General features: G+C 39.0%; 1 protein-coding gene across 15 annotated transcripts in view; it reads left to right on the forward strand.

Annotated features, from left to right (window-relative positions):
• dlg2 (discs, large homolog 2 (Drosophila)) overlaps positions 1-24,813 on the forward strand; it is a 968,837-nt gene that overhangs the window by 710,892 nt on the left and 233,132 nt on the right. For 14 of the 15 annotated variants that reach the window (XM_043691613.1, XM_043691618.1, XM_043691619.1 and 11 more), the window contains one exon: positions 20,542-20,656. In XM_043691613.1, the coding sequence (XP_043547548.1) occupies positions 20,542-20,656 (115 nt within the window). Of the gene's footprint in view, positions 1-19,115; positions 19,333-20,541; positions 20,657-24,813 lie in introns of those variants that run through there. The other variant, XM_043691625.1, reaches the window with a different exon arrangement.

The raw sequence follows: 24,813 nt of genomic DNA on the forward strand, positions 1-24,813 counted from the left end.
CCTCCAATTTTGGTGTCATCTGCAAATTTACTAACTGTACCTCTTATGCTCGCATCCAAATCATTTATGTAAATGACAAAAAGTAGAGGGCCCAGCACTGATCCTTGTGGCACTCCAGTGGTCACAGGCCTCCAGTCTGAAAAACAACCCTCCACCACCACCCTCTGTCTTCTACCTTTGAGCCCAGTTCTGTATGCAAATGGCTAGTTGTCCCTGTATTTCATGAGATTTAACCTTGCTAATCAGTCTCCCATGGGAAACCTTGTCGACATAACATTTATAAAGACTATCCAGTTATAAAACTGATACACCTTTAACTGCATCAGACTTGCCAAAATCCCTTTACTTGCCAATAGGATAATATGTGCATCCATCTTTGTTACTGTAATCTATGCCTTTGTTAATCCACACACACTGATTGCAATCTGTGTGATTTGGAACCATCACAATGGTGACCTGTAGCTACTTCAATAATATAATTGTCCATCGTGATTTCTTTCCCATTCTGGATAACTGTGTGCATGTAGTCTATAAGGATCTTGATATTCTTGTGGGTAAAGTATCTCCCACATTGTAATCATGTCGAGAGTAAAGTTGTTTTCTTAGCCTATTCACAGAAATTGATCATGAGTCACAAACAGATTTTTTAAGTCACCCCGATAGTTTTATGGGAGTAAGCAGTATTTTATCTAATTTGTTAAGCACCTCCCTATTATCCAATCTGATTACTGGAGGGTTGCCCTCAGAATTTTCAATTTCCGATTCCTTCTCAAATCATCCTGATACTTTTAATATGCCCCTGTTTACTGACCCAATGTAAAAACACACTTCTGACTATCTTCTCTGTTATAGTGTCCTTTAGCATATTAACATGACATACTTACTGATTTTCTTTTCTTCTGTTTAAAGTACTCATGGCATAATTCACATATTTGAGTTTCTTTTTGATTTGATAAGGTCTAGTTAACCTCACTTTTAATGGTACCCCAAAGACAGGTAACAATATAAACATCTTGTCTCCAAAGACAAAATTTCAAGCTTTAATCTTGTTTCTGCTCTAGCTTTCATTGTTTGCTGAGCACTCTTCAAATACTTTTTGGCCAACTCACTTGTTTTGAACAGTATTTTCTCTGAAATTTGACACATAAATGGGAAGTGTAGCAGCTGACCTTTTGATTTATAAATTTATAAAACAGTAACAAAGAAATTCCATTATCCCAATCATATGAAAGGAGTTAGGAGGTCATGTTGCATCTGTACAGGGAATTAGTTAAGCCACTTTTGGAATATAGGATACAATTCTGGTCTCCTTCCTATCAGAAGAATGTTGTGAAACTTGAAAGGATTCAGAAAAGATTTGCAAGGATGTTGCCAGGAGGATTTGAGCTATAAGGAGATGCTGAATAGGCTGGGGCTGTTTTCCTTGGAGCATCGGAGGCTGAAGGGAGACGTTATGGAGGCTTATAAAATCATGAGGGGCATAGATAGGATAAGTAGGCAAGGTATTTTCCCTGGGGTAGGGGAGTCCAGAACTAGAGGGCATAGGTTTAGGGAGAGGGGGGGAAAGGCTTAAAAGGGACGTAAGGGGCAACATTTTTGAGCAGAAAGTTGTGCGTATATGAAATGAGCCGTCTGAGGAAGTGGTGGAAACTGGTAGAATTACAACATTTAAGAGGCATCTGGATGGGTATATGAATAGGAAGGGTACAGAGGGATATGGGCCAAGTACTGGCAAATGGGACAAGATTAGGTTAGGATATCTGGTCACGGACGAGTTAGATCGAAGGGTTTGTTTCTGTGCTGTACATCTCTATGACTCTATATTGTAGCAAAAATGGGAGTAGGGAAGTTAATCCAACTTTTGCAAGAAATGGATTATCCAAGGAAATGCAAACAGATCACGGTTCAAATTGTATTACACAAATATTCAAAGAAATTCTGAATATTTTGAGAATAAAACAATTTATGTTTCAACCAATAATCAACTTATGAAGGAGCATGAGAAAGACGGTATCTAACTTTATGGAACATGAATAGTATCAGTGTCAGAAATGCCCTAAAAGAGCATTAGAGATACACAGCACGGAAAAAGACCCTTTGTTCAATTATCCATGCCGACCAGATATCCTAAATAAATCTAATTCCATTTGCCAGCAATTGGCCCAAATCCCTCTAAACCCTTCCTAGGCATCTGGATGTTTGTATGATTAGGAAGGGTTTAGATGGATCTGGGCCAAACGCTGGCAAATGGAACTAGATTTATTTGGGATATCTGGTCAGCATGGATGAGTTGAACCAAAGGCTCTCTTTTTCGTGCCGTATGTCTCTATAACTCTATTAGGACATTTCTGACACTGATACTATTCATATTCTTTAAAGTTAGATGCCGTCTTTCTCATGCTTCTTGAGATTAAGTTGAAATATAAATTACTTTTCAAAATAGTGTCAGGGAAATAGATTTGACACCATTTCCTTTGCATTGACTCTTCCTCTTTCTGAGTAATTTTATGGATGTGAGGTCTAGTCACAGCTCAGTCAGGAAACAATGCAGGATGTTCCTCCTTTGCATCTTAATTTCTTGTACTTCCACTGATTGTTCCAACATTCTCATTGAGGCCAATAGTTTGAACCAGCCAGGTCACCTCCTATGGTAAAATAATTCCTTCACAAGCAATAATTGAGAGAGAATTTGTTTTACTATCGTGAACCATCAGCCCCTTCCAAGAAGATTCTGAGGGAACAGGTTCCACTGATATCACTTGTATAGTTTTAATATCTATTTCCTTTCCTGATGTCCACTTTTCTGAGGGTTCCTTGTGCTCCTACTATTACAATATGTTTTTCATTTCAGGAGCTTGAAGATGTCTAGTTTTATCACAATAGAAACATTTTTTCTATATAATTTTGAGGTCGAGTCTTTTTCCGTCATTGTTTTGGCATCCATCTGTTTGTTCCCAAAAATGAATATCTTTTACCATCTTCAGATTTTGTATACCTCCAGTTTCCATGCTAATACCCATATGATCATTTCTCAACATGTATAAAGCTTTGTGTTATGGACAAGGCCCAAACCCTCAAAATATTTTTATTCAGGTAGCCCAGACCATGACTTTGCAATTTGTTTCAGGTAAGTGTACAGTGGATATTCCCATAGTGAATTATGTGGTCCGACTGCCAAGTTTTAAACAAACAAAATTTATTTACAAAAGTACAGAATGAAACACAACAAACCAAAAATAAAATACCTGAATAACGTATCCTATCCAAACCTGGCAGGCTATCCCGACTTAATGATACTGTTCCAAAATACTTGCAACAGTCCCAATAAACAGACCCCTTAGCACAAAGAGTAAAAATGACACAAAACGTTTACATGTTACAAAGTCAAAAGAGCAGAAGGAGGAAGTGTACCAGCAGCCTTTCTTCACACACACACACACTGCTGCTGAACTAACTCTAATCTAAACGAAGGCTAGCTGCACAGTTAGTGCCTACTGCCCTTTGATTATACCTTTTTTCTTAAAGACATGAAAGCCGCAGGCCAGAGGCATTATCTGTTGGGGTAAACAGAAAGAGCCTCAATAACCTTTCAAACTCAGCCTAATTGGAGCCTGGCCAATTACCCCCTCGCTGAAAAAACTCAAGGGCACTGTAACTTTGAGAAAGGACCAGCTTCGTGATACCTCCCTCCTTAAAAAAAATGAACCATCAATATCCAAAGATGACATCATTTTTCAAAACCCCAAAAAATAGTGGTTAGCACCCTAAAACACACATATACATACACTGACTGTAAACATGCACAACTACATTTGGATTCAGTCTGTAACACTCCCACCGCTGAACACCTGTTTCTCATTTGAGTCTCAACAATGTATTGGCAATCATGTTTTCTTGACCTGCCATATGCATAATTTTCAAATTGAATGGTTGTAACAACAAGCTTCATCTAAACAGTCTGGCATTTTTGTCCTTAAATTTCTCCACAAATTTTAATGGGTTATGATGAATGTATACAATTGTCTCAGATGTGTTGTGGGTAATATAAATGCTGAAATGTTCTAATGCCAATACCAAGCTCAAAGTCTCTTTCTCAACTGTCGAATATTTCCGCTGATGAACATTCAGTTTCCTGGAGAAATACCCGATAGGTGTTTCTGTCTTCTCGTCTTTCTGCAGGAGCGGAGCACCGACAACCACATCACTTGCATTGACAGCCACCTTGAAAGGCTTTGCGTAATTAGGTGAGGCTAATACTGAGGCAGTGGTTAACAGTGTTTTCAGACTATCAAATGCCTTCTGACAGTCCGCTGTCCAATGAAACTTCTTGCCTTTTTTTAGCAATTCAGTGAGTGGAGCAGCCACACTGCTAAAATTCAGCAAAAGCTTTTGATAGAATCCACTCAATCCCAGTAGCCATAATATTGCTGTTTTAGTCAATAGCATGGGAAATTCCCCAATTGCCTTTGTTTTTGCATCCTGTGGGATTATTTGTCCGTGTCCAATAACATGGCCCAGGAAGGTGACTTAGGCTTTGGCACAATCAATTAAGATTTTTGTAAAAGATTCCTCAAATGCTGGATTGCATATTAAAAGTGCTAGATTTATTACCACCTGTGGTTTTCCAATTATCTGGCATGTATGATACGTCTGGCAAAATTCAACTACATCCTTGTGCAGTCCGGGCCAGTAAAAATGTCTTTGTATTTTCTGTGGTTTCCTGACTTCTAAATGACCTCTAATGGTAGCTCATGTGCCAATCGCAACACCTCCCTTCTATACCCCACTGGAAAGACAATTTGATGAATTTCTGCCCATTTCTCATCTGTCTGAATACGTAATGGTCTGCATTTCCTCATTAAGACATCATTTCTAAGGTAGTAACATTCAGGGTTACATTCAGATTCCTTCTCTATATATGCCTTTTGATACAACTGCTTTAGGGGCTTAGCATTGCTGCCTCACAGCGCCAGAGACCTGGGTTCAATTCCCACCTTGGGCGACTGTCTGTGGACTTTACACATTCTCCCCGTGTCTGCGTGGGTTTCCTCCGGATGCTCCGGTTTCCTCCCACAGTCCAAAAGATGTGCAGGTTAGATGAATTGGCCATGCTAAATTGCCCGTAGTGTTAGGCGTAGGGGAATGGGTCTGGATGGGTTACTCTTCAGAGGGTTGGTGGGCCGAAGGGCCTGTTTCCACATTGTAAGTAATCTAATCTAATCTAATCTAATCTAATCTAATCTAATCTAATCTAATCTTTCTGCTGTAACTCAATTAATTTATCTGAGCTAAAAATATTTGCACGATCACCTATTTGCTCCTGTTTTGTCTCAACTACCTGATCGAACACAGTCTATGCTAATGCCAGTTCAGCTTCCTTATCTGTACCCTTTGATCTCTCCTGTTTCAAATGGTGATTTGTGACCTCATTACCACACAATCAAGAAAGATTCCAGGATAAGAGTCCTGCATTGCTTCAGTTGCATGAGTCTCTGCTGGCTTTTCTATCACAGTAGGCAGCGCTCCTACTGGTGAATCAATTATATCATTCGCAAAGACAAATTGTATTATTAGAGCTATGAGTTTGTCCAGTACTTTGACCACAAATTCTCCACTGTTTTTCTGGACACTCTAACCTCACCTTACATAATTGAGCATTTTTTGTTTCATCATGAATTCCCATTACCAGTACCTTTTCTGGCAATAGTCCTTCAGGAGTACATATCTCTTCATCCTTCAGCATCAGAGACTGAGAGGATCCTGTATCCCTTAATATTGTAACCTCTTTACCTGCTTTTCCTGGCCTATGTGAATAAACTTTACCTTTGCAGGTATAATATCGAAGCAGGCCTGGCACTTCCTCTTTATCAACCTCCAATCAGCTTGTACATTCAGATGCACTTTCTAGCTTCCACTGTGCTTTCTGTTACCATTCCAACAAAACTCCCTGGCTTATCTTGTTTTCCTACATCTAGCTTTCCAGTGCTTTTCCTAGCCCACCAGCACTGTGATTTCATGTGACATACTTTATTGCAATGAAAACACTGGAGCTTTTTACCTTCTTTGTCCCCTTCAAAGGTGTCCTTCTTACTCTGTGGTAAGTTATCTTTATGATTTTCACCGAGATCTACCTTTCCCTTTCCATGTGAGGATTTCTCTTTGCCCCAATTTCTATCCCTCATGGACTGAAATTGATTCTGGAAGCCAAACCATGTTTTATGGACCAACTCATAATCTTCAGCCACTTCAGCTGCTAACCTTGCTGTTTTAACTCTCTGCTCTTCCAAATGAGTTCACATTACTTCAGGCACTGAATTTTTGAATTCCTCCAAAATAATGAGCTCTCTAATAGTGTCATAGGTTTGCTCTATTTTTAAAGCTCTTATCCACCTCTCAAAATTACTCTGTTTGATCCTTTCAAACTGAATATAGGTTTGACCAGGGTCCCTCCTTAGATTCCTGAAACATTGTCGATAGCCTTCTGGTCCAAGCTCATATGCATTTAAGATGTCTTCTTTCATCTCCTTATATTCCCCTGATACCTCCTCTGATAATGATGCGAATACCTCACTAGCCCTACCTACAAGTTTTGTTTGGATCACCAAAACGCACATGGTCAGTGGCCACTGCAGTTGTTTAGCTATTTTTTCAAATGATATGAAAAAGGCTTCCACATCCTTCTCATCAAATTTAGGCAATGCTTGAACAGTTTCTCATCAGGCTTTTGACAACTATGGCTTTGCTCATCCTCACTAAGCCTACCTTCAGACTTCATTTCCACCCGTTTAAGCTGACTTTCTTTTTTAAGTGAGAGAAAGTGAGGACTGCAGATGCCCTGACTGATGAAGGGCTTATGCCTAAAATGTTGATTCTCCTGCTCCTTGGATGTTTCCTTTCTAAGTGTTATTTTCTGAAGGTCAAACTCTCTCTTTCTTTCTTTCTCTTCTGTTAAGCCCTTCAATCTTTTTCTTTCTCTTCTGCTAAAGCACTTGGTTCATTTTCTTTTTCTTCTGCTTTTAATCATAACTCAAACTGTTTCATTTCTGCTGCCCTTTCCTTATCTCTTGCCTCTAACTCAAGTTGCTTCATTTGCAATTGAATTTTTGCCATCTCCACAGATCCTGATGATGTTTTGAGCAAATTTAACTGCTGAGCTATTATTGTAATCATCTCACCTTTCCTCATGTTAGGAGGTAGCTTCAACTCTAGCTTGTCTACTAATTCCCGCAGCTGGGCCTTACCTATCTTTTGTAAAACCCCCAAGGTCACTTCATCCAACACCAGAAAACTCTTGTAGACTGCAAGAACCATTGCTATCCTAGCACCATTTACCCAACCAAATCAACACCTGGAACAAAGACACCAACACCTACCACTTGCTGCCTCCCATTCCAAACAATTTGAATCCCAAATCCCTATTTGGAACTACAAACAAATCCCTCAAAGAGCCCCAAATCTGTTCTGGACCAGGCCTGAGCCCTCAAAACATTTTTAGGTAGCCCAGACCATAACTTTGCTATTTGTTTCAGGTAAGTATACAGTGGCTTTTCCCGGAATGAATTACCTGGTCAAGTTTTAAACAAACAGAATCTATTTACAAAATTACGGAATGAAACACAACAAGCCGAAAATAGAATACCCTACTAACTTATCCTATCCGAACCCGACAGGTTATCCTGACTTAATGATGCTGTTCCAAAATACTTGCAACAGTCCTAATAAACAGACCCCTTAGTGCAAAGAGTAAAAATGACACAGAAAGCTTACAGGTTACGAAGTTAGAAGGGCCAAAGGAGAAAGAGTATAAGCAGCCTTTCTTCAGACCCTGCTGCTGAACCAACTCTAATCTAAACGAAGGCTAGGTACACAGCTAGCTGACTACTCCCCTTTGATTATACCTTTTTTTTAAGGCATGAAAGCCTGAGGACGGAGGCATTATCTGCTAGGGGCAAAGAGAAAGGGCCTGATAACCTTTGTGATGAAGGCTGGTACAATTGCAACATTTAAGAGGCATTTGGATGGGTATATGAATAGGAAGGGTTTGGAGGGATATGGGCCTGGCGCTGGCAGATGGGACTAGATTGGGTTGGGATATCTGGTCGGCATGGACAGGTTGGACCGAAGGGTCTGTTTTCATGCTGTACATCTCTATGACTATATCCAGCCAGTTGGAGCCTGGGCAATTACCCCCTCTCTGAAAAAACTCGAGGGCACTGTAACTCTGAGAAAGGACCAGCTTTGTGACATTTGGTTAGACCACATTTGGAATATATATTTGAGCTATTTTGGGCCTTGTATCTTAGGAAGGATGTGCTGGTCTTGGAGGGAGTGCAGAGAGGTTAACAAGAATGATCCTGGGTATGGAAGGCTTGTCATGTGAAGAGTAGTTGAGCACTCTGGGATTATAATCGATAGAATTTAGATGGATGAGGGAGACTTCATTAAAATTACAGAATACTGAGAGGTCTGGATAGAGTGGATGTGGAGAAGATGTTTCTACTAGTAGGAGAGGCTAGGACCCAAGAGCACAGCTTCAGAGTGAACAGAGACCCTTTAAAACTGATCTGAAGAGAAATTTCTTCAGCCAGACAGTGGTGAATCTGTAGAGCTCATTGCCGCAGAAGACTGAGGCCAAGTCATTGGACGTATTTACAACAGAGATAGATAAGTTCTTGATTAGAATAGGGATCAAAGGTTAAGGGGAGAAGGCGGGAGAATGTGGTTGAGAAACTTATCAACTATGATGGAGTGGCAGAGCAGACTGAATCAGCCAAATGGCCTAATTGTGCTCCAATATCTTAATGCAAAGGACCAGGCCAGACCCCCTCAAAACATTTCAAGAAAGTATTCCAGACCCTAACTTTGCTAGTTATTGTTTGCAGGTGTAATGTGGCTATCTAGGAGGGATGTAGTTGGTTAACCACATAGTTTTAATCAAAACAGAGTTTATTAACAAGGTTACCAAATGAAGCACAAACAAAAGAGAACAGAATACTGAATAACTTAACCTATCTGAAAACCCAACAGATCATCCCAACTCAATCATCACCAACTCAATCATCACCAACTCAAAATACTTGCAACAAACTCCATAAGCACCCCTTGGCACAAATGGTAAAGTCAAACACAGGGTCTAACAGGAGAGAAGTAAGACCGGAGAGAGAGGAAATTCAGCCTGGACCAACAGCTTTTACAACTGCCTGACTGCTTTTAGTAAATAGCCAGACCAAACCAGAGAAGAGCTGAGCTGGGAGAACTGGTCACTCCCCTTTCATTGTACAAGTGTTTTATTTTAAACTTAAAAGTCTTTTGCCTGAGACAGTATCTGGTAGCTATAATCAAATTGGCCCTAAAACCCATCTCAGCCCAGCCTTTTCAGAACCTGTGTTTTACAGCCTCCTGAGGAAAAAAAAGCCAAGTACACATAACCTTGTTAAAGGAGCAGCATCATCACAGAAAGAATGTGAATGCAGTAAGTAGAGTGCAAATTATTTATGAAAATAATTTCAGGAATAAGAAACTTCAGATAGGAGGATAAATTAGGGAAATTCAGACTACTTTCCTTGGAGAGGAGAAGGCTAAGATAAAATTTGATGGAAATTCTGCAAATCATTGAGATGTCTGAACAGAGTAGATTGGGAGAAGCATCAAGAACCAGATAGCATATATGTGAAGTAATTGGCAAAGAAGCAAAAACAATATGAGGAAGAAAGGCATTTTCACACAGTAAGTAGTTATGATTTGGAAATCACTGTCTGGAAATGTGGTGAAGGTAGGTTCAGTTGAGATATTTGAGAAGACATTAGATTGTTATTTGAAAAGAAACAACAAGAGGAAAATGATAGGAAAAAGCAGGAGAATGGCACAAAATCATAATGTTCATTTGGAGCTCTGGTGCAGAGATATTTGTCCAAATTGTTGCCTCCGACACAATAAAAATTCTGTGATTCTCTGACCCCCACACTTGTTTCAGCTCAAAGTTAGTTCTTTGGAATAATGATGATTAAAAAGTAGGAATACATCATAGTCAACAATAATATGAACTTGAACATTTAATGGAGTGGAATCCTCTTAGACATATGCATCAAAGCTCCTGCACACATGTTGCAGACTTGATGGAGGTTTGGATAACAGCAAGACATTCAAAGGTTGTCATGTCCCCACAATTCTTATTCCCACCTGAGACTTTTGGACTGACTTGATATTGAAACTTTAAATACTTAAGTTTCCTTTTTTTAAAAAATTCCTTTTTTAAAGGGTCGTAGGTATTCTGCAGTTGCTTTTTTGTTGGTAAAAGCTTGCTTTTCTAGAATAGTCTTCAAACTGAAACTAAGATCACATTTTTTATTTCTCAAGAGTTTCTCTTTAATGTAAGTTTGTCACTTACTGATTGTAGCAGAATACGCTCCTCACCTTATAATTGATAATTTTCAAACTTCAAATATTACAATAAAAAGATTTTTCAACTGTTACAGGATTTCTTTCTTTTGTCAATTGCCCACAGCACATGATTGTGGAAGCTTTCTGTAAAGATTTTCTTTTCAGACACTGAGGCCTGATTGCACTGTGTTACTGCTCATAACTGGGTGCTTGGTGCCACAATTTCTTTTACGTGGTTTTGACCTTTGATTAATTATGTGTTCCAGTTCCATTTGATGCACAACATTAAAGTTTTGTAAAGTACAAAAACTCTGAAGCTTGGGATCTGTTGCTTTGCTAAAGGACAATTTTTGTACCTCCATGCCCTGCTTATGAAACTCGATGACACACCTCAACTGCCAGTCAAGTAGATTAATAATCTCTGAACTTTTGACATTGACTTAACTAATTTAAACTTAACCATTTCCTTTTACTAGGATGGCTTTTCACTAACTATTTGTAGTTGTTCATGGGCTATTTTCGAGGAGAAAGTGAGGTCTGCAGATGCTGGAGATCAAAGTTGAAACTTTATTGCTGTTCCAGCAATAAAGTTTCAACTTCATGGGCTATTTCACAAGTTTGTTGTTTTTCTCTGAATATATTAAGTTTATCATGAGCTGAGTCAGCTGTTGTTATAAGTATGTATTGTGCACAGATCATTTCTGCTAATAGAGATGAGTTCTATCCAAACTTGATGCTTTAATGCTAATGAAACTGTGATGAAGTCCTGAGACCTCTTCATATTGCATTGTGTGACCTCTTTAAAATCAATAATCCAAGATTTCTCAAATATTGTTAGCATCGTTCTACTTGTAGAGAACTCTGAATATTCACTGGAGTTCATTTGTAGTTAAATTACTGAAACCTCCTCATCCATTGACTTTCCTTTAACTGTTAGCACTTCTACAATTTGTGTCTCTTCATTTCACTTAGTCTGAAACACTGGCAGGTCCTTTACCTTCATTTGTATTTCCTTTAATTCTGCCAAGGCTCCATACATCTTTTCTGGGTGTTGTGGCGTGCCTGTTAGCAACTGACACTTCAGAATGCCAGTCTCATTCTCTTTCTCTGTAGTGGTATGACATTCACCACAGAATGGAATTTCTATATCTAATTGTGGATGCTGCTCCTACTACTGTTGTATTTCACTGGTGCATGCATTTGAATAAGCAGGCAAGTTCACCTCCTTGTGACCGTCTTTAACGAAAAGCTGACTCTCTTCAACAGAGGCAACAGAGTCTAATGAACATTCGCAGTTGAATCAAAGCATATAGGAAGATCCGGAATCTCTGCTTGAACAAAATCAACAGCATGATTGGAGTTTTCATTCACTATGACTCTGATACAGCAAACTAAGGTCTAGCATGCCCTCCTGTGGCAGATCACGTCATCCTAGGCATCTTTTTTGTAGCTGCTTGTAGCCTCTCATCTGAGAGAAATAAAATCATTATTTCTGCATATATAATGCAGAATCATGACATTATCTTCCTCTGGCCCAAAAGATGGAATTTCTGTAATGGAGGCCAATCCATGGCGCACTCAGTTTCAATGCATTTTCTTCTGCAACTGCTGAGTGAATAAGGTTCAACATGAATATCTCTGCTTAACAAACAAGAGTGATGATTGGGAATGACATATAAAGTATTCATGCTCTCTCTCCCATTATAATGCCTGCATGTGCCATCTCACTCTGAGTTATACATCACCTGTGCCCTAAACACGTATGGAAGAAAATCGGAGAATTCATGTTTTCAGCCATGCTGTTGAATCTGAAAGAATGGATATGATTATCCCATATCCAATTTAAAAATAGTTCTCTCGGTAGTAACCATGATATCTATATGCCAAAATCATCTTGTGGATCTACATAATCACAGAGCCAAAGCCTGTAATGATCTGTTATATGCCCTAAGAAGATTTTATCCTACTCCTCAGTGTATTGATTGTAATGAGGTCAGCTGGATGGACATCAGAATATGAGTTCCCAGATTGGGGTTGTTAATTTGTTCCAATCAGGGTGCTGTGGATGACAGATATAAACGGAAGTGTCAGGTGTTCTGTTCACTCTGACAGCTGGCTCTGGGGAAGCTGGATCAGTGTCAAGGACTTTTCACATGTAAATAAAGAGTGACTTGGTGACAAAATACCGGACGCTGTGGAGTTATTTCAGTAACGACAAGAGTGGGATTAATGATGTAACCATACAAAAGCACCTACTAACTAAAGAGGAGAAAGTGAAGTCTGCAGATGCTGGAGATCAGAGCTGAAAATGTGTTGCTGGTAAAGCACAGCAAGTCAGTCAGCATCCAAGGAACAGGAGAATCGACGTTTCGGGCATAAGCCCTTCATCAGGAAGCTTTGGCTCTGTGATTATGTAGATCCACATTCCTGATGAAGGGCTTATGCCCGAAATGTCGATTCTCCTGTTCCTTGGATGCTGACTGACCTGCTGTGCTTTACTAACTGAAGCCCAACTAGCCTTCAAACAGGCACTACAACTGGCTGTATCATTGGAAAAGCCAGCAAGTGGAGCATATGATTTGCAAGGTATTTCAATGGAAGTTGACACCCTCGCCAATCCAACTGAGCTTGAGGAACACCACTTGATTAAAGGCAATTGCATAGACTCACTCAAGATATATCCTGAACAGGGGAATTCTAGGTCAGTGCATAACAAACCCCCAAAATACAGCCAACCCTGTGTCAAATCATTAAGAGTTTCTTCAGGATCAAGGCCGACAAGCCATTGCAGTTACTGCCGGTAGGCAGACTCAAGACAGCAAAAGAATCACATGAGGCTTGGATTGAGTAAAAGAAATCTGGAAAGCCCATCTACATCTGGTTTGGAATAGTTAAATTACTTAGCAATATCCAAATCAGAACAAATCAAAATAAACATCTGGTTAATTGGTCACCCAGTTCTAATGGAAATCGATAGTGGCATGACTGTAGAACTAATCTTTAATAAAATTCACTCTGGACTCCAGCACTTAGGTTTGTGCAAGATGTTGGCTAGATTGAGAACCTGTACCAGGCAGTCTTTACAGAATAAGGGTACAACTTTGGTTCTGGTCTCTTGTGAGAAGCAGCTAGTTCAGTTACCACTGATTGTAGTAAAAGGCTTGAGCCCAAGCTTGTTTGGGTGAAATTGGTTGAGAGAGATTCACCTAGAATAGCTCAGCATTTTTCAGTTTGAAAATGGCTGCCTGAGTGAAGTCCTAATTTAATACCCAGAATTTTTTCAGGAAAGGAGCTAAGGCCACCAAGCATGTTGACCAGGAAGCAATTCTGTGATTCTGCAAAGCCCGCCCAGTGTCATTCACCTTACAAACAATCAGAAAGTTGGAAAACAAAGGAACCATCAAACCAGTGCAGTTTGTGGAATGGACAGCATCAATCATACTGATTGTGAAGCCCGATGGGTTGATTTGCCTTTGTGGGGATTTTAAACAAATGACAACTGGAGAAACACCAGGTCCTTCACATGTGGATTTATATGCAAAGCTGGCAGTGGGGAACTGTCCTTCACGAAGCTGGACATGAGCCGTGTGCACTTGCAACTGTGGTTAGATAAGGATTCCCAGAAGTCTGCAACAATTAATATCCATGAGGGTTGTGCCAATGTATGAGACTGCCATTTGGGTATCACCAATCTGTGCAATTTTTCAGTGAATGATAACGAACATTTTACAAGGTTAACCCCAGGTTGCCATTTATCTAGATAACAGGGAAAGCAAATAAGGAGCATTCAGAGAAGTTGGACATAATCCTTATGCATTTCCCCCAGGGCTGGTGTATGCCTTAGAAGGGAAAAATGTGCGTTTCAGGCACCCTAAATTACATACTTGAGCTACAGAGTCAACAAGACCAGTTGAAACCTGTTGGAAGATAAAGTGAAGGCAATCAAAGGTGCCCCGGCTCTCAGGTCTGTACTGGAACTTAGATCTTTTCCTGGGCTGGTGAACTATTACAGAAAATTCATACATAACCTGGCCTCTATCTGTGCAGCTCTGCATTAACTTTTTTAAAAATGTCAGCCTTGGAAATGGTTGCATAGCCAAGCCAAAACTTTCTGAGAAGTGAAGCAACAGCTATCATCATCTAAGGTGTTGGCACACTATGATCTGAAGCAAGATCTTGACTTGCAATGCCTGTCCATCAAGTGGCCTAATACAGAGAAACACCCAACAGCGTATGCATCCAGGACAATGGATAATGCATAGCATTAATACATTCAGATAGAGAAGACAGTTTCGCTGTCATATTTAGAGTCAGGAAGTTTCACCATTACCTGATGGGTGACACGGTGGCTCAGTAGTTAGCACCGCTGCTTCGCAGCTCCAGGGACCCAGGTTCAATTCCAGCCTCGAGAGACTGTCTGTGTGGAGTTTGCATGTTCCCCTTGCATCTACATGGGTTTCTTCATACAGTCCAAAGATTTGCAGGTCACGTGGATTGGCCAAGCTGAATTGCCCATAATGTCCAGGGTGTAGGTTAGGTGGGTTAGCCAGGGGATATGCTGGGTTGCAGGAATAGAGTAGAGGAGTGGTTGCTCTTTGGAGAATTGGTGTGGCTGAATGGCCTGCTCCCACGCTGTATGGATTTTAAGATTCTATTCAATGATTTATTATTATATTTTTATATCCATAAAGACAAACCACGAACGCTTGCTAAATCTCCTTAAAGAGTACAGGGCAGTACCACCCATAGTTTCAGGCCCAATTCAACAGTGAGTTCTAATGCTAAGTACGTATAATTACAAGGAAGCCAATTAGCAAATGCAGATGCACTGAGCTGCTGCCAGTGATACCGCCACTGAAAGAGTCCATAAAGGTTTTAAATTTTCTGGATTCTTGAATAGCATTGACTACCCCTGTTTCTTCTTACGCTTCCTGTTGTAACTTTTTGGTGTCCTTTTATACTCCATTCTGTAAAAATCTGCAATTTACAATAATCTCTTACTCACTTTGGCTGACTGATTGTTTTGTCAGCTTGCCGGAGGATTTTTCCTGCAATTTTTCTATATTCTGCAGGGATCATTTCTTCTCCGGAGTCTGGGAACCAGGTTGATAGTGCTGTCCTTCGCTCGCTGCACTATACTGCTTGGGTTTTCTTCAGTTCTTTTCCTTCTCTTCTATGGTCTGATTTCTGGCTGGCCTTGTCTTCTACTGTATTGTCTTCCCTTTAGGTACACCCTTGCTATTTTCTGTTATATAGTATGAGTAGGTATGGTTGTTGATAGAAGTTAGTCCACATACATGCCACTAGATATCAATAAATTTTATTCAGTATAATGATGTACAATCGAAGGTCGAAGTGGATATCTCTGCACCCCAATTCCCACTGGATGTAATCTGATGTTATTTTTACAGAGCTCCTTATGCACGTGCTCAGTCATTATTCTTAGAGTAAAGACATAGCTAACCCTTTACTTCACACTGCCCCAGATTAAATACCAGCAGCAGAAGAATGAGACCTTAAGTGGCCATCAAACCCCAGGAAGCAAAACCTCAGGGATGTCACTGGATTTTATGAGCTATATCCCTCCTCCCACTTCAAATCTGCCAGTGGGAGAATGTAAAATCCAGCTTGTATTTGGCCTGGTCTTTCAAGATTTTGTCTGCAATCGACCATGCACTCTCTCTTTCGGTTTCATCATATTTGTTCTCTCTGTTACCATACAAGGATCCCTGATTTTATTTCCTCTCCCTGTCACTGCAACATTGCTTGAAAAGCACTGCAGGTCAGGCAGCATCCAAGGAGCAGGAAAATCGACATTTCGGGCATAAGCCCTTCATCAGGAATCAAACGTTGATTCTCCTGTTCCTCGGATGCTGCCGGATCTGCTGTGCTTTTCCAGCTAGACTCTGAGCTCCAGCATCTGCAGTCCTCACTTTCTCCCACTGTGACATTGCTTGCCTGTATCTGAAACATTTCTTTCTTCAAGACGCCCATTGAATCATTGCAGTTTTTCTGTCAAACTATATCATTTCTCATCTATTAAAGTTAACTGTCTTCCAAATTAGGAATCCCCCTTTAGATTTTTTTCCTTTTTCTTTCCTGTTGCTAATCTAAATATTATGATGCAATGGTCATGTTATCCAAGTTTCCCCCACATTTACTTGATCTATTTTGGCACTTATCATTAGTCAGCTGTAATTTCTGAAATTTCTTCTACATCATTGAACCCAAAACTGATCAAGGAAGTTCTCCAGGTCTACAACTACTGTGGGCTGCTGCTCAGCTGCCCTGATGACAATGTGTTTGCAGTGCAATACACCTTGAGCATCACGGAATCATGAAAGTGCTGCAAAGCTCTGGGTTAACTTATGTTGACAGGTGAGGTCAATAATTCCTCCTCTAGCAGACTGGGCAGAGCCAATGACATGGATGTTGAAAGTTATGCTAACTTTGAGAGCCACAGTATAAATATGGCCCCTGGATCTTTATGCAACAACAGGACCTGCTGCGGGATGCTTCTGAGGTCTGCAACAAAACAAGCCTCTTTCTGCGCAGCTATTTAGGTAGATCAGGCTGGCTGTTAGAAAGTTCTTCCTGTTTAAATAGGATTGAGGTATGAAATGAGTTAAGGTACTCATAGAATTCTGATTCATGTATGTTTGCAGCACTACTCTCTCTCATTGGTTGCTGCCTCAATCTACAAAAATATGTTATTGAGAGGGTCGCTGACAGGAATAGAGCAGTAATTCCTTTGGATCCATTCACCTACACTGTTTCTAATGGGTGAACAGGTTTAAAATCACTGTTTGTGAGAATGCAGAGATGAGTGAAAATGTATAGGTGGTTCTATTTATTTGCATTTTATTTTACTAACCTATTCAATGCTTTTTATTCCGTAAGTTTTCCTTGCTCCTTGTGGTATGTTTAGCAGACATTCAGTTTTAGATTAACTTATACTCATAAATTGAGGGCAGAATGGCTAATGCTCCTCGCAATTATTGTTCCTTGGTATTTTCAAACTTGCTTGTGGAAGAGGGCCAAGGAGCATGAGCCATCTTTCCCTCTTCTTTTCATGCAGCTCTGGTACTGCAATATGATGAAATATAATATTGGTGTGAAAATAATTGGCTAGCACTCAAATGCATGTTTTATGAGGTTGTGGTTAAAGTCATGGTTATGCCCAACAGTGATAAGAAAATGTTCCTCTTTTGTGTAAATGCTTTAAAATCAATACGTTCACAACTAGGTTCAATAGTCGTCTGAAAGCTGAAGTAGAATGGATCTAGTTGATTCTAGAAGGCACATGGATGGATTCATCCAGCATTGTACAAACACTATGTATGATTAAAGATAAATATTTGAGTAAGGTGTTTCAAATTGTAAAGGCACTATGTAATTATTTTACAAAACTTGTGCTTTATCTTGTTTTTAAATTATTTTGAAGTACTTGAAACATCCACATTGTCCTGCAGTTAACATAAATACATCTGAGTGTTTTAAAATGGCCTTAAATTTCTGTTGCTATTTCCTAAAAATGAGCATTGCTTTCCAAGGAGATAATCTTTAGATAAATAAACTTCAGCAGAAATATTTTTTTAAAAATAGAATGTGTTGAAAAAATTTGAATAATAATTTGAGAGGAAGACTAAGGTTGTTTTCTAGGCCATCATCTGTATGGGAGTACAGAAAGCCAACCATGGATTTGACTGGATATCAGAGCTGAGCCCAATCCTGTTTAAATGCACACTTTCCAGCAGGGGTCACTGAATAATGATAAAGAGTAGGAATATGTCCCTTCGCAGTCATGATACTCCTACTGCCATTGTTGCTTCTATAAGCAAATGAATACACATAGTCGGAATTGAACCTGTGACTGCCCTTGTCTGTGTAAGACATCAACTTCTTTGCAGTTTAAAATCATTGCAATATCCTCTGAGATTAACTCCACCTTCCTGCTACTTTTAGTACATCTACACAAGTATAGCAGAATAAGTAAATAATTGAATGATACTTCCATATTTTGAAAATGTAAGTATAGATTTAGAAAAGTTATATGCATAAGTATTTCACAAAACTGCATCAGATATTTCAACCTTGGAACTGAAGATAATTTCCTTATTATTATACACAATTTTGACTGATCTTCACAAGACTGACATGAAAGTATTGTGACCGTTCTTATTTAAAATTCACTTGCATTTTGTGCCAGTTGAAACTAAAAATAGAAAATTCTTTTCAACTGTTTATGTTGGCAGCAATGGCAAGTGATGTGCCATTATTTTGTTTTTAAAAACGTGCATATAATTCACCTGTTAAGCTTTATTGCATTAAAAAATAACCAAAATTGTGTATCCTCAGTACAGTCAGTGCCACATTTATTCCTGAAAAAAGTATAAAATTATCTTTGTTTTAAATATACATTATTTTTCTTATGCAAATGAATGTATTTAAAAATTCCTTATCCACTCCTCCTTCTCATCTTAGAACCTTAGAAACCTGTAAACAAATGAATTAAAATGGAGCAGGCTAACTATCAGTGAGGGGGGGATGTAGGGAATCAGTATTGGGGATTAGTGGAAATTAATTAGTAGTTTTACTTGTCTGAATGAATTTGGAAACCTACATGTGCTCAGGTGAAAATGATTTGGATATAAATTGTAATAATGGTGAGCAGTACCACTGAAAAAGCTGCAGTCAGCATTTAGAGGTTTTTGTTTTTTTGATGTTATCAGCTATTAAACCATTCCATCATGTGCTATCACAGACTACAGTGATAGGATGATGAGTTGAAATAACAGAAAACACTGATGCTATAGGTTGATCAAATGACACTGGGTTTGACTGCACATTTTTAATGGGTCATTCCGACTTGAGCTGTACGGCTGCTGCTGCTGTGGCAGGATAGCCTTGGAATCTGTCTACATCTGGGAAGATTTGAACATAATTGGAAAGGTAGGCTTGCTTTTAGGAGAGAAGCTAATTATTTTAAAAGAGCAGGGAACAACAGCATGCTAATTTCAAGTATCAGTTTAAAGTGTTTGTACTGAAATGGAGATTTATAGAAATCCATTGCAATGTATTTGGTTTCCCTGGTGATTTCTTGCAGTTGATTGTCGACATTATCCTGCTTTTGTAAATGTGCGTGTGGTTTGCAATATAATTCTCTGTTTGTGCTTTGAAGGAGTTTAGCTTGTGTTTTCTTAACTCTTCTTGATGAGTTGTCATACCATTATTTTCCTTCTTAATTTTAAACTTTTGAACATTCCTCTTGTAGCCAAGGATTGAATAAAGATAATGGGATGGATGTTGTTTGGTCTTTGAGTAAAATAAGCTGTATGATTTAAGCTATCACAGTTGTTAAGGAGACAGAATTTTCACTTGTAATGTTGAATTATTCTGGATCAAAATGCAAGTGTTGTGCAGGCTGAAAGACACAGCTATTAGGCAAATCTGATTGTATGCATTTTGCTTTTCTTCCTCTATCCTGACAATATGTTATAAATATTTTATAATATAATGGCTATATAATCAGTATTTTTTGAAAAATGGAATTATGATATTTCTTCTGTATTGTGATAACATTTCTACTTGAATGATTAATATGTGCAAAATGTTTTTTGTATGGTATTCATATTAATAAACGTAAGCTGTTTGATTTTCTGCAATATAACACTGCACTATGATTTTTTTTTTATGAATTCTTGCGTGTGTGTATGTGCATACATCTTTCATCAGCCCTGCAATATTGTAGTATAAAATGTCCAACAATTTTAGAGGTGAAAGCAAACATACATTCTTGAATGAAATCAGTAATGCAGTGGCAATGATGCATACGGTTGATGACAGTATTATGGCTATGATGTGTTTATTGTAGATTTCTTGACATTAGAACCAAATGCAAGAAAGGTCTGCATCTTTTCTTCCAGAAAATAAACTTAATTCATCCCCATGAACACTGCAGTTTTTATAGCTTTGTTTTGACTTTACTGGCATTTGGTGTGAATATATGTGGTGGAGAGAGGGACTGTTGGGGAGAAATAGAATAAGTTCAAAAAATTGTTGTGATTTTCCTTTGGTAAACCCAATATTGAATATAATGAAAATAAAAGCTAAAATGCTTGCATCTTTTTCCTCTTCCCCATTCCAACCCTCTCCATTCAGAGTACAGCCGGTTTGAGGCAAAAATCCATGACTTACGGGAACAGATGATGAATCAGAGCATGAGTTCGGGGTCTGGTTCCCTAAGAACTAATCAGAAACGCTCATTGTATGTAAGGTAAGTAAATTTATTTACTAATTTATTTGCTTAACTGGTAATTACACTGTTACATAGAGTATAATGTACACCAATGCATAGACCTACATAGTAATTGTATTACAACTCAAAGGATACAAAGTTAGTCTAGAACAAGCCAAATAGTCAGCTGATTCCAGCCACATTTGCTTATTACTAACAAGTTGTAGGTACCAGTCACAGTCCCAGTAATAGCTTGCCAGCCTTGGCTCAAGTGAGTTTGTGGGAGGTCAGAAGCAATTAGCAGTGATGTGAAGTGGTCCATGAATGTAAGAAGATGTAAGGAGTCTGTTCCTTCTGTTTTCATGATCAGTGAAGTTAAAAACGAAGTTAAAATTACCTCTAACTTCACTTTTATCATTGCTTAGCACCTGAAGTACCTTCAGTGATGAAACAGGTGCTTCATCCATGCTTTCTTATTGGAGATTGAAGCACCTTCCTCATGCTTGTAAAATGCAATCCAATTTCTGGGTTATTGCTCTTTTTAAATGAATTTTTAGGTCATGCTTCATCAGTACATGACACACCCCCCATATGTTAAAATATTATTGCAGTTGTTGAAATAATAATTTCTCAATATGAGCAATAGAGGTTGACTTAAGATTTGAACCAGCATCTGGGGATTTTCACCAGCGAATAAGCGTTAATAATGAAAATCCTTACTATTAGACCTAAAGCAACTCTAATTATCCATGGGGTGATACAATCTTGATAAAGCTTTTTACTTCGCATCATTAAACGAGAATCTAAACACCTTTATTCTTAGCAATATTAATGAAATGATTAATTTTATCCTCTTTACTTACAATGTTACTTATGGGAAAAAATGCATGCGGATTACCTACAATTAGGTCTGCTCCTGGATGGTGATGCGAGAGGTAGCATCAACCTTGTTGTTACTCACATCTCTCTGTTTATTTGAAGCCTGTTAAATTATGGTCACCATGTACTTCCTGGCAGTTTTGATGTGCAATCCATTCCTGAAATCAAAAGCTGTGTCTTGGGAATAATTAATTTTTTTCTAAACTTTTGAGGGAAGAAGTATTAATAGGCAATCATTTCAGCAGTGGCATTTGCCTGACTTCTCCACCTTTGTGTGTGCTTCAGTTAATATATTTATACCATGTGTTTAAATATGGTACATACAAAAATAATAGAAAGGTGTTAATGGCATGACAATTGCACTATAAATCCACTGCTTCACAAAATTATCATCTGCAGCATGACAAGCTCTTTGACAGAACATGAGAGATGTGCTAAAAAATAATTGGTGGTAACTCTGAATTAAAGAAAGAAGATAGGCCAGAAAATGAGTGAGACCCTCACTATTGTAGTATACCTTGCATAGGTGGTTAGAAACTGAATGTTCAGGGAAGTCATGAACTAAACCATTTGTAATGTCACTTGACTCCACCTTTGTCTCAGTTCATCTGCTGCTGAAACACTCGTCCCTTTTGTTATCTCTACACTTGACTAGCCCAACACGTTCTTAGTTGGCCTCTGTAAACTCTATTACCTGCCTTCTGCACCAAGTCCTGTTCACCCAATCCATAAATTTGTTAATATTAGACAATCATAAGTTCCCCTTGTTCTCCCTATGTAATGTGAAGTTTCTAGTACAAAAGTGCCAAGAGTGGGCAACTGAACAATTAGATTAAAAAATCAATAAGATCTAAACTGAAAGCTGCTTTCTTCATGTCTCTGCTGCTATTGACCTGATCACAACTGAATTAGGCACAGTCTCGAAGTTATTGTTGAATTAGTTATTTGGTATGACAAAACCATTTCTAAAAAGAGATATGAGGTTAAAGGTTTTTCCCTTGTATTCATCAGGATTGAAGCACAAGATCAGCAACTTCAAAACATAGATATTTGGAATATATGAGCAGGAGTAGGCTATTCAGTCTTTCAGGCCTGCTTCGCTATTCAATATGTTCATCTAACTCCGTATGCTATTCCAGCTTTCTCCCTACATCCTTTGATCTCTTTATTCCAAAAAACTATACTTAAATCTTTCTTGAAAGTCTTCTACAGTTTCCTGTTGTAGAGAATTTAACAGGCTCACTAGTCTCTGGGTGAAGAAATTTCTCCTTTTCTCTGTTCCCTTATCCTTAGACTGTGATCCCTGTTTAAAGAATTCCTGGTTATTGAGAACTTTCTGTTGATAGCAAGTAAGCCTTTCTGGCAGCTAAAGGGCAGCCTATCTGTCCTTACCAAAGCGGAAGCACTTAGTTATTTCTTGGGCCTCAGCAATAAAAATAAGGTGCACCTACTTACAAGAACTTTGAACATTGGGCGCAATGTCACCTAAGGATTGCCCCACCGAGATGCTCCTGTTGCATCTCCAAGAACCCGAGCCTCTTCTGCTTGCAGTTCTTGGGCCTCACCCCCACTTTTTACTGGAAGTCTCCCTGGTACTTGTTTAGTCCTGAAGCCTAGGGCTTTAAATCTGTACACTGTACACTGTTTGTAGTCCTTGTCTTGGTGACTGAGGCTAGAATTACAGAGCTGCCATCCAATCAGATTGGCTGACACTTCTACGAGGGGGGATATGCTTATCTGAATAAGGGGTGGAGGTCCTGCTCCAGGCACTTAACTGAGTGTTAATTGGCTATGATGCTGCACTGATTGATAGCGTTGTGTTCCCTGCGTATTCTTCAAATGGTAAAGTGGGAAATTTTGCAATCCAGAAATTCCCATCCTACAGTTGGGCAATACTTTCTGACTGCTAGCTTTAGCTGAATGGTAATTGTCTGACTTTCACAATGTAAAATTTAGAAAATTAGCCTGTTTTAAAAAGATTGTTAGAAAATGGAGAATGTGTAGTTGCTGCATATAACATAGATGAATTTCAGGGAAACTAGATAAAAACGCATGGAGAATAGTAATAGAAGGTTCTTCTGTTACAGTCCGAATAAAAGGAGGTGGAAGAGGCTTGTTTAGAAAATGTTCTGCACAGCCACTGACAAAGACCAGTGAGACAGAATGGCCTGTTTTTGACTTAAATTAAAAGTGATCTGATGAAATTAATATGAAGCAAGAAACTGAAGTTGAGAAAAAACAATTCATCAGCAGCGGATGTACTTGCAATGCTTGGACTTCCTTGAATTTGTACCACTGCACCATCTTTTAAAGCCCAGCTACACATTAAATCAGTCACTACTAGTCAGGAATAGCCCTTCACAAGAAATATAATGGGAGGGGAAACAAAAAAAGAAAAGCTCTGAGGGAACATAGATGTCATGGGTGACACTTCATTGGGAACAGAATCTCACATTCATAAATGTATTACCTACTTTGATATCATCAGTTGTCTGATCAACTTTCATTATAACTGCAGTTACAAGAATCCTGCTACATTGGTTACATTTCCTTAGTGCAATAACAAGTTAGAACGCTGTGTGAAGGAGTTCTACTCTTTTCATGTTGTTCATAAGATTAAATGATGATTTTGCCCAACATTAATTTATTAAAAGGAGCTGTCATTGAAGCCCTGTGTGGCTTGTTGCACCCAGATCTATACCACTATCATTCAGAAGATATATTTGTCCTGCTCAATGTCACTCTTCAGAGACCATCACATGCCCTTCTTTGCATTCTCCAGTTATACAGAGCACAGTATGCAAAGATTATTCTGGACATTCTTTCTAGAGTGTACTGCAAGGCCCTCCTAGACTGATCCAGACTGCAGGAGACTGATCATCTATTCCACTGTGGCTCTTGTTGAAGAATACGCCACATTGTATCTAGGTTCAGCCTCAGGCAGGGGATTGCATAATGAATCTTCAGCTACAGTTGTACAGGGTAACTTTTGATTTAATTTATTTGAATAATTTTTGTCACATGTATCTTGTTACAAAATTCAGTGAAAAATATTGCCACTGTCCAGCGCATCTTAACACAAAGATGCTTAAAATGAAGAAATAAGGTAGTGTCCAACTTTGCAGTCCCTCTTGTAAAGTGCTCCGTCATGGGCCTTCTGGCCAGCCACAAATCCCCTTGGCTATGCTGCCACTGCTGGAACGAAATTCACCATTTTTTTGGCACCATCCCAATGCCCCACCAATGGTTTCGCCACAATAAGTCCTCACTGGACCTCACTAATGTAGATGCCACTGATGCTACTGGGTACCTCACTG

Source organism: Chiloscyllium plagiosum, chromosome 6 (assembly GCF_004010195.1).
Source record: "Chiloscyllium plagiosum isolate BGI_BamShark_2017 chromosome 6, ASM401019v2, whole genome shotgun sequence".
Taxonomy (NCBI): domain Eukaryota; kingdom Metazoa; phylum Chordata; class Chondrichthyes; order Orectolobiformes; family Hemiscylliidae; genus Chiloscyllium; species Chiloscyllium plagiosum.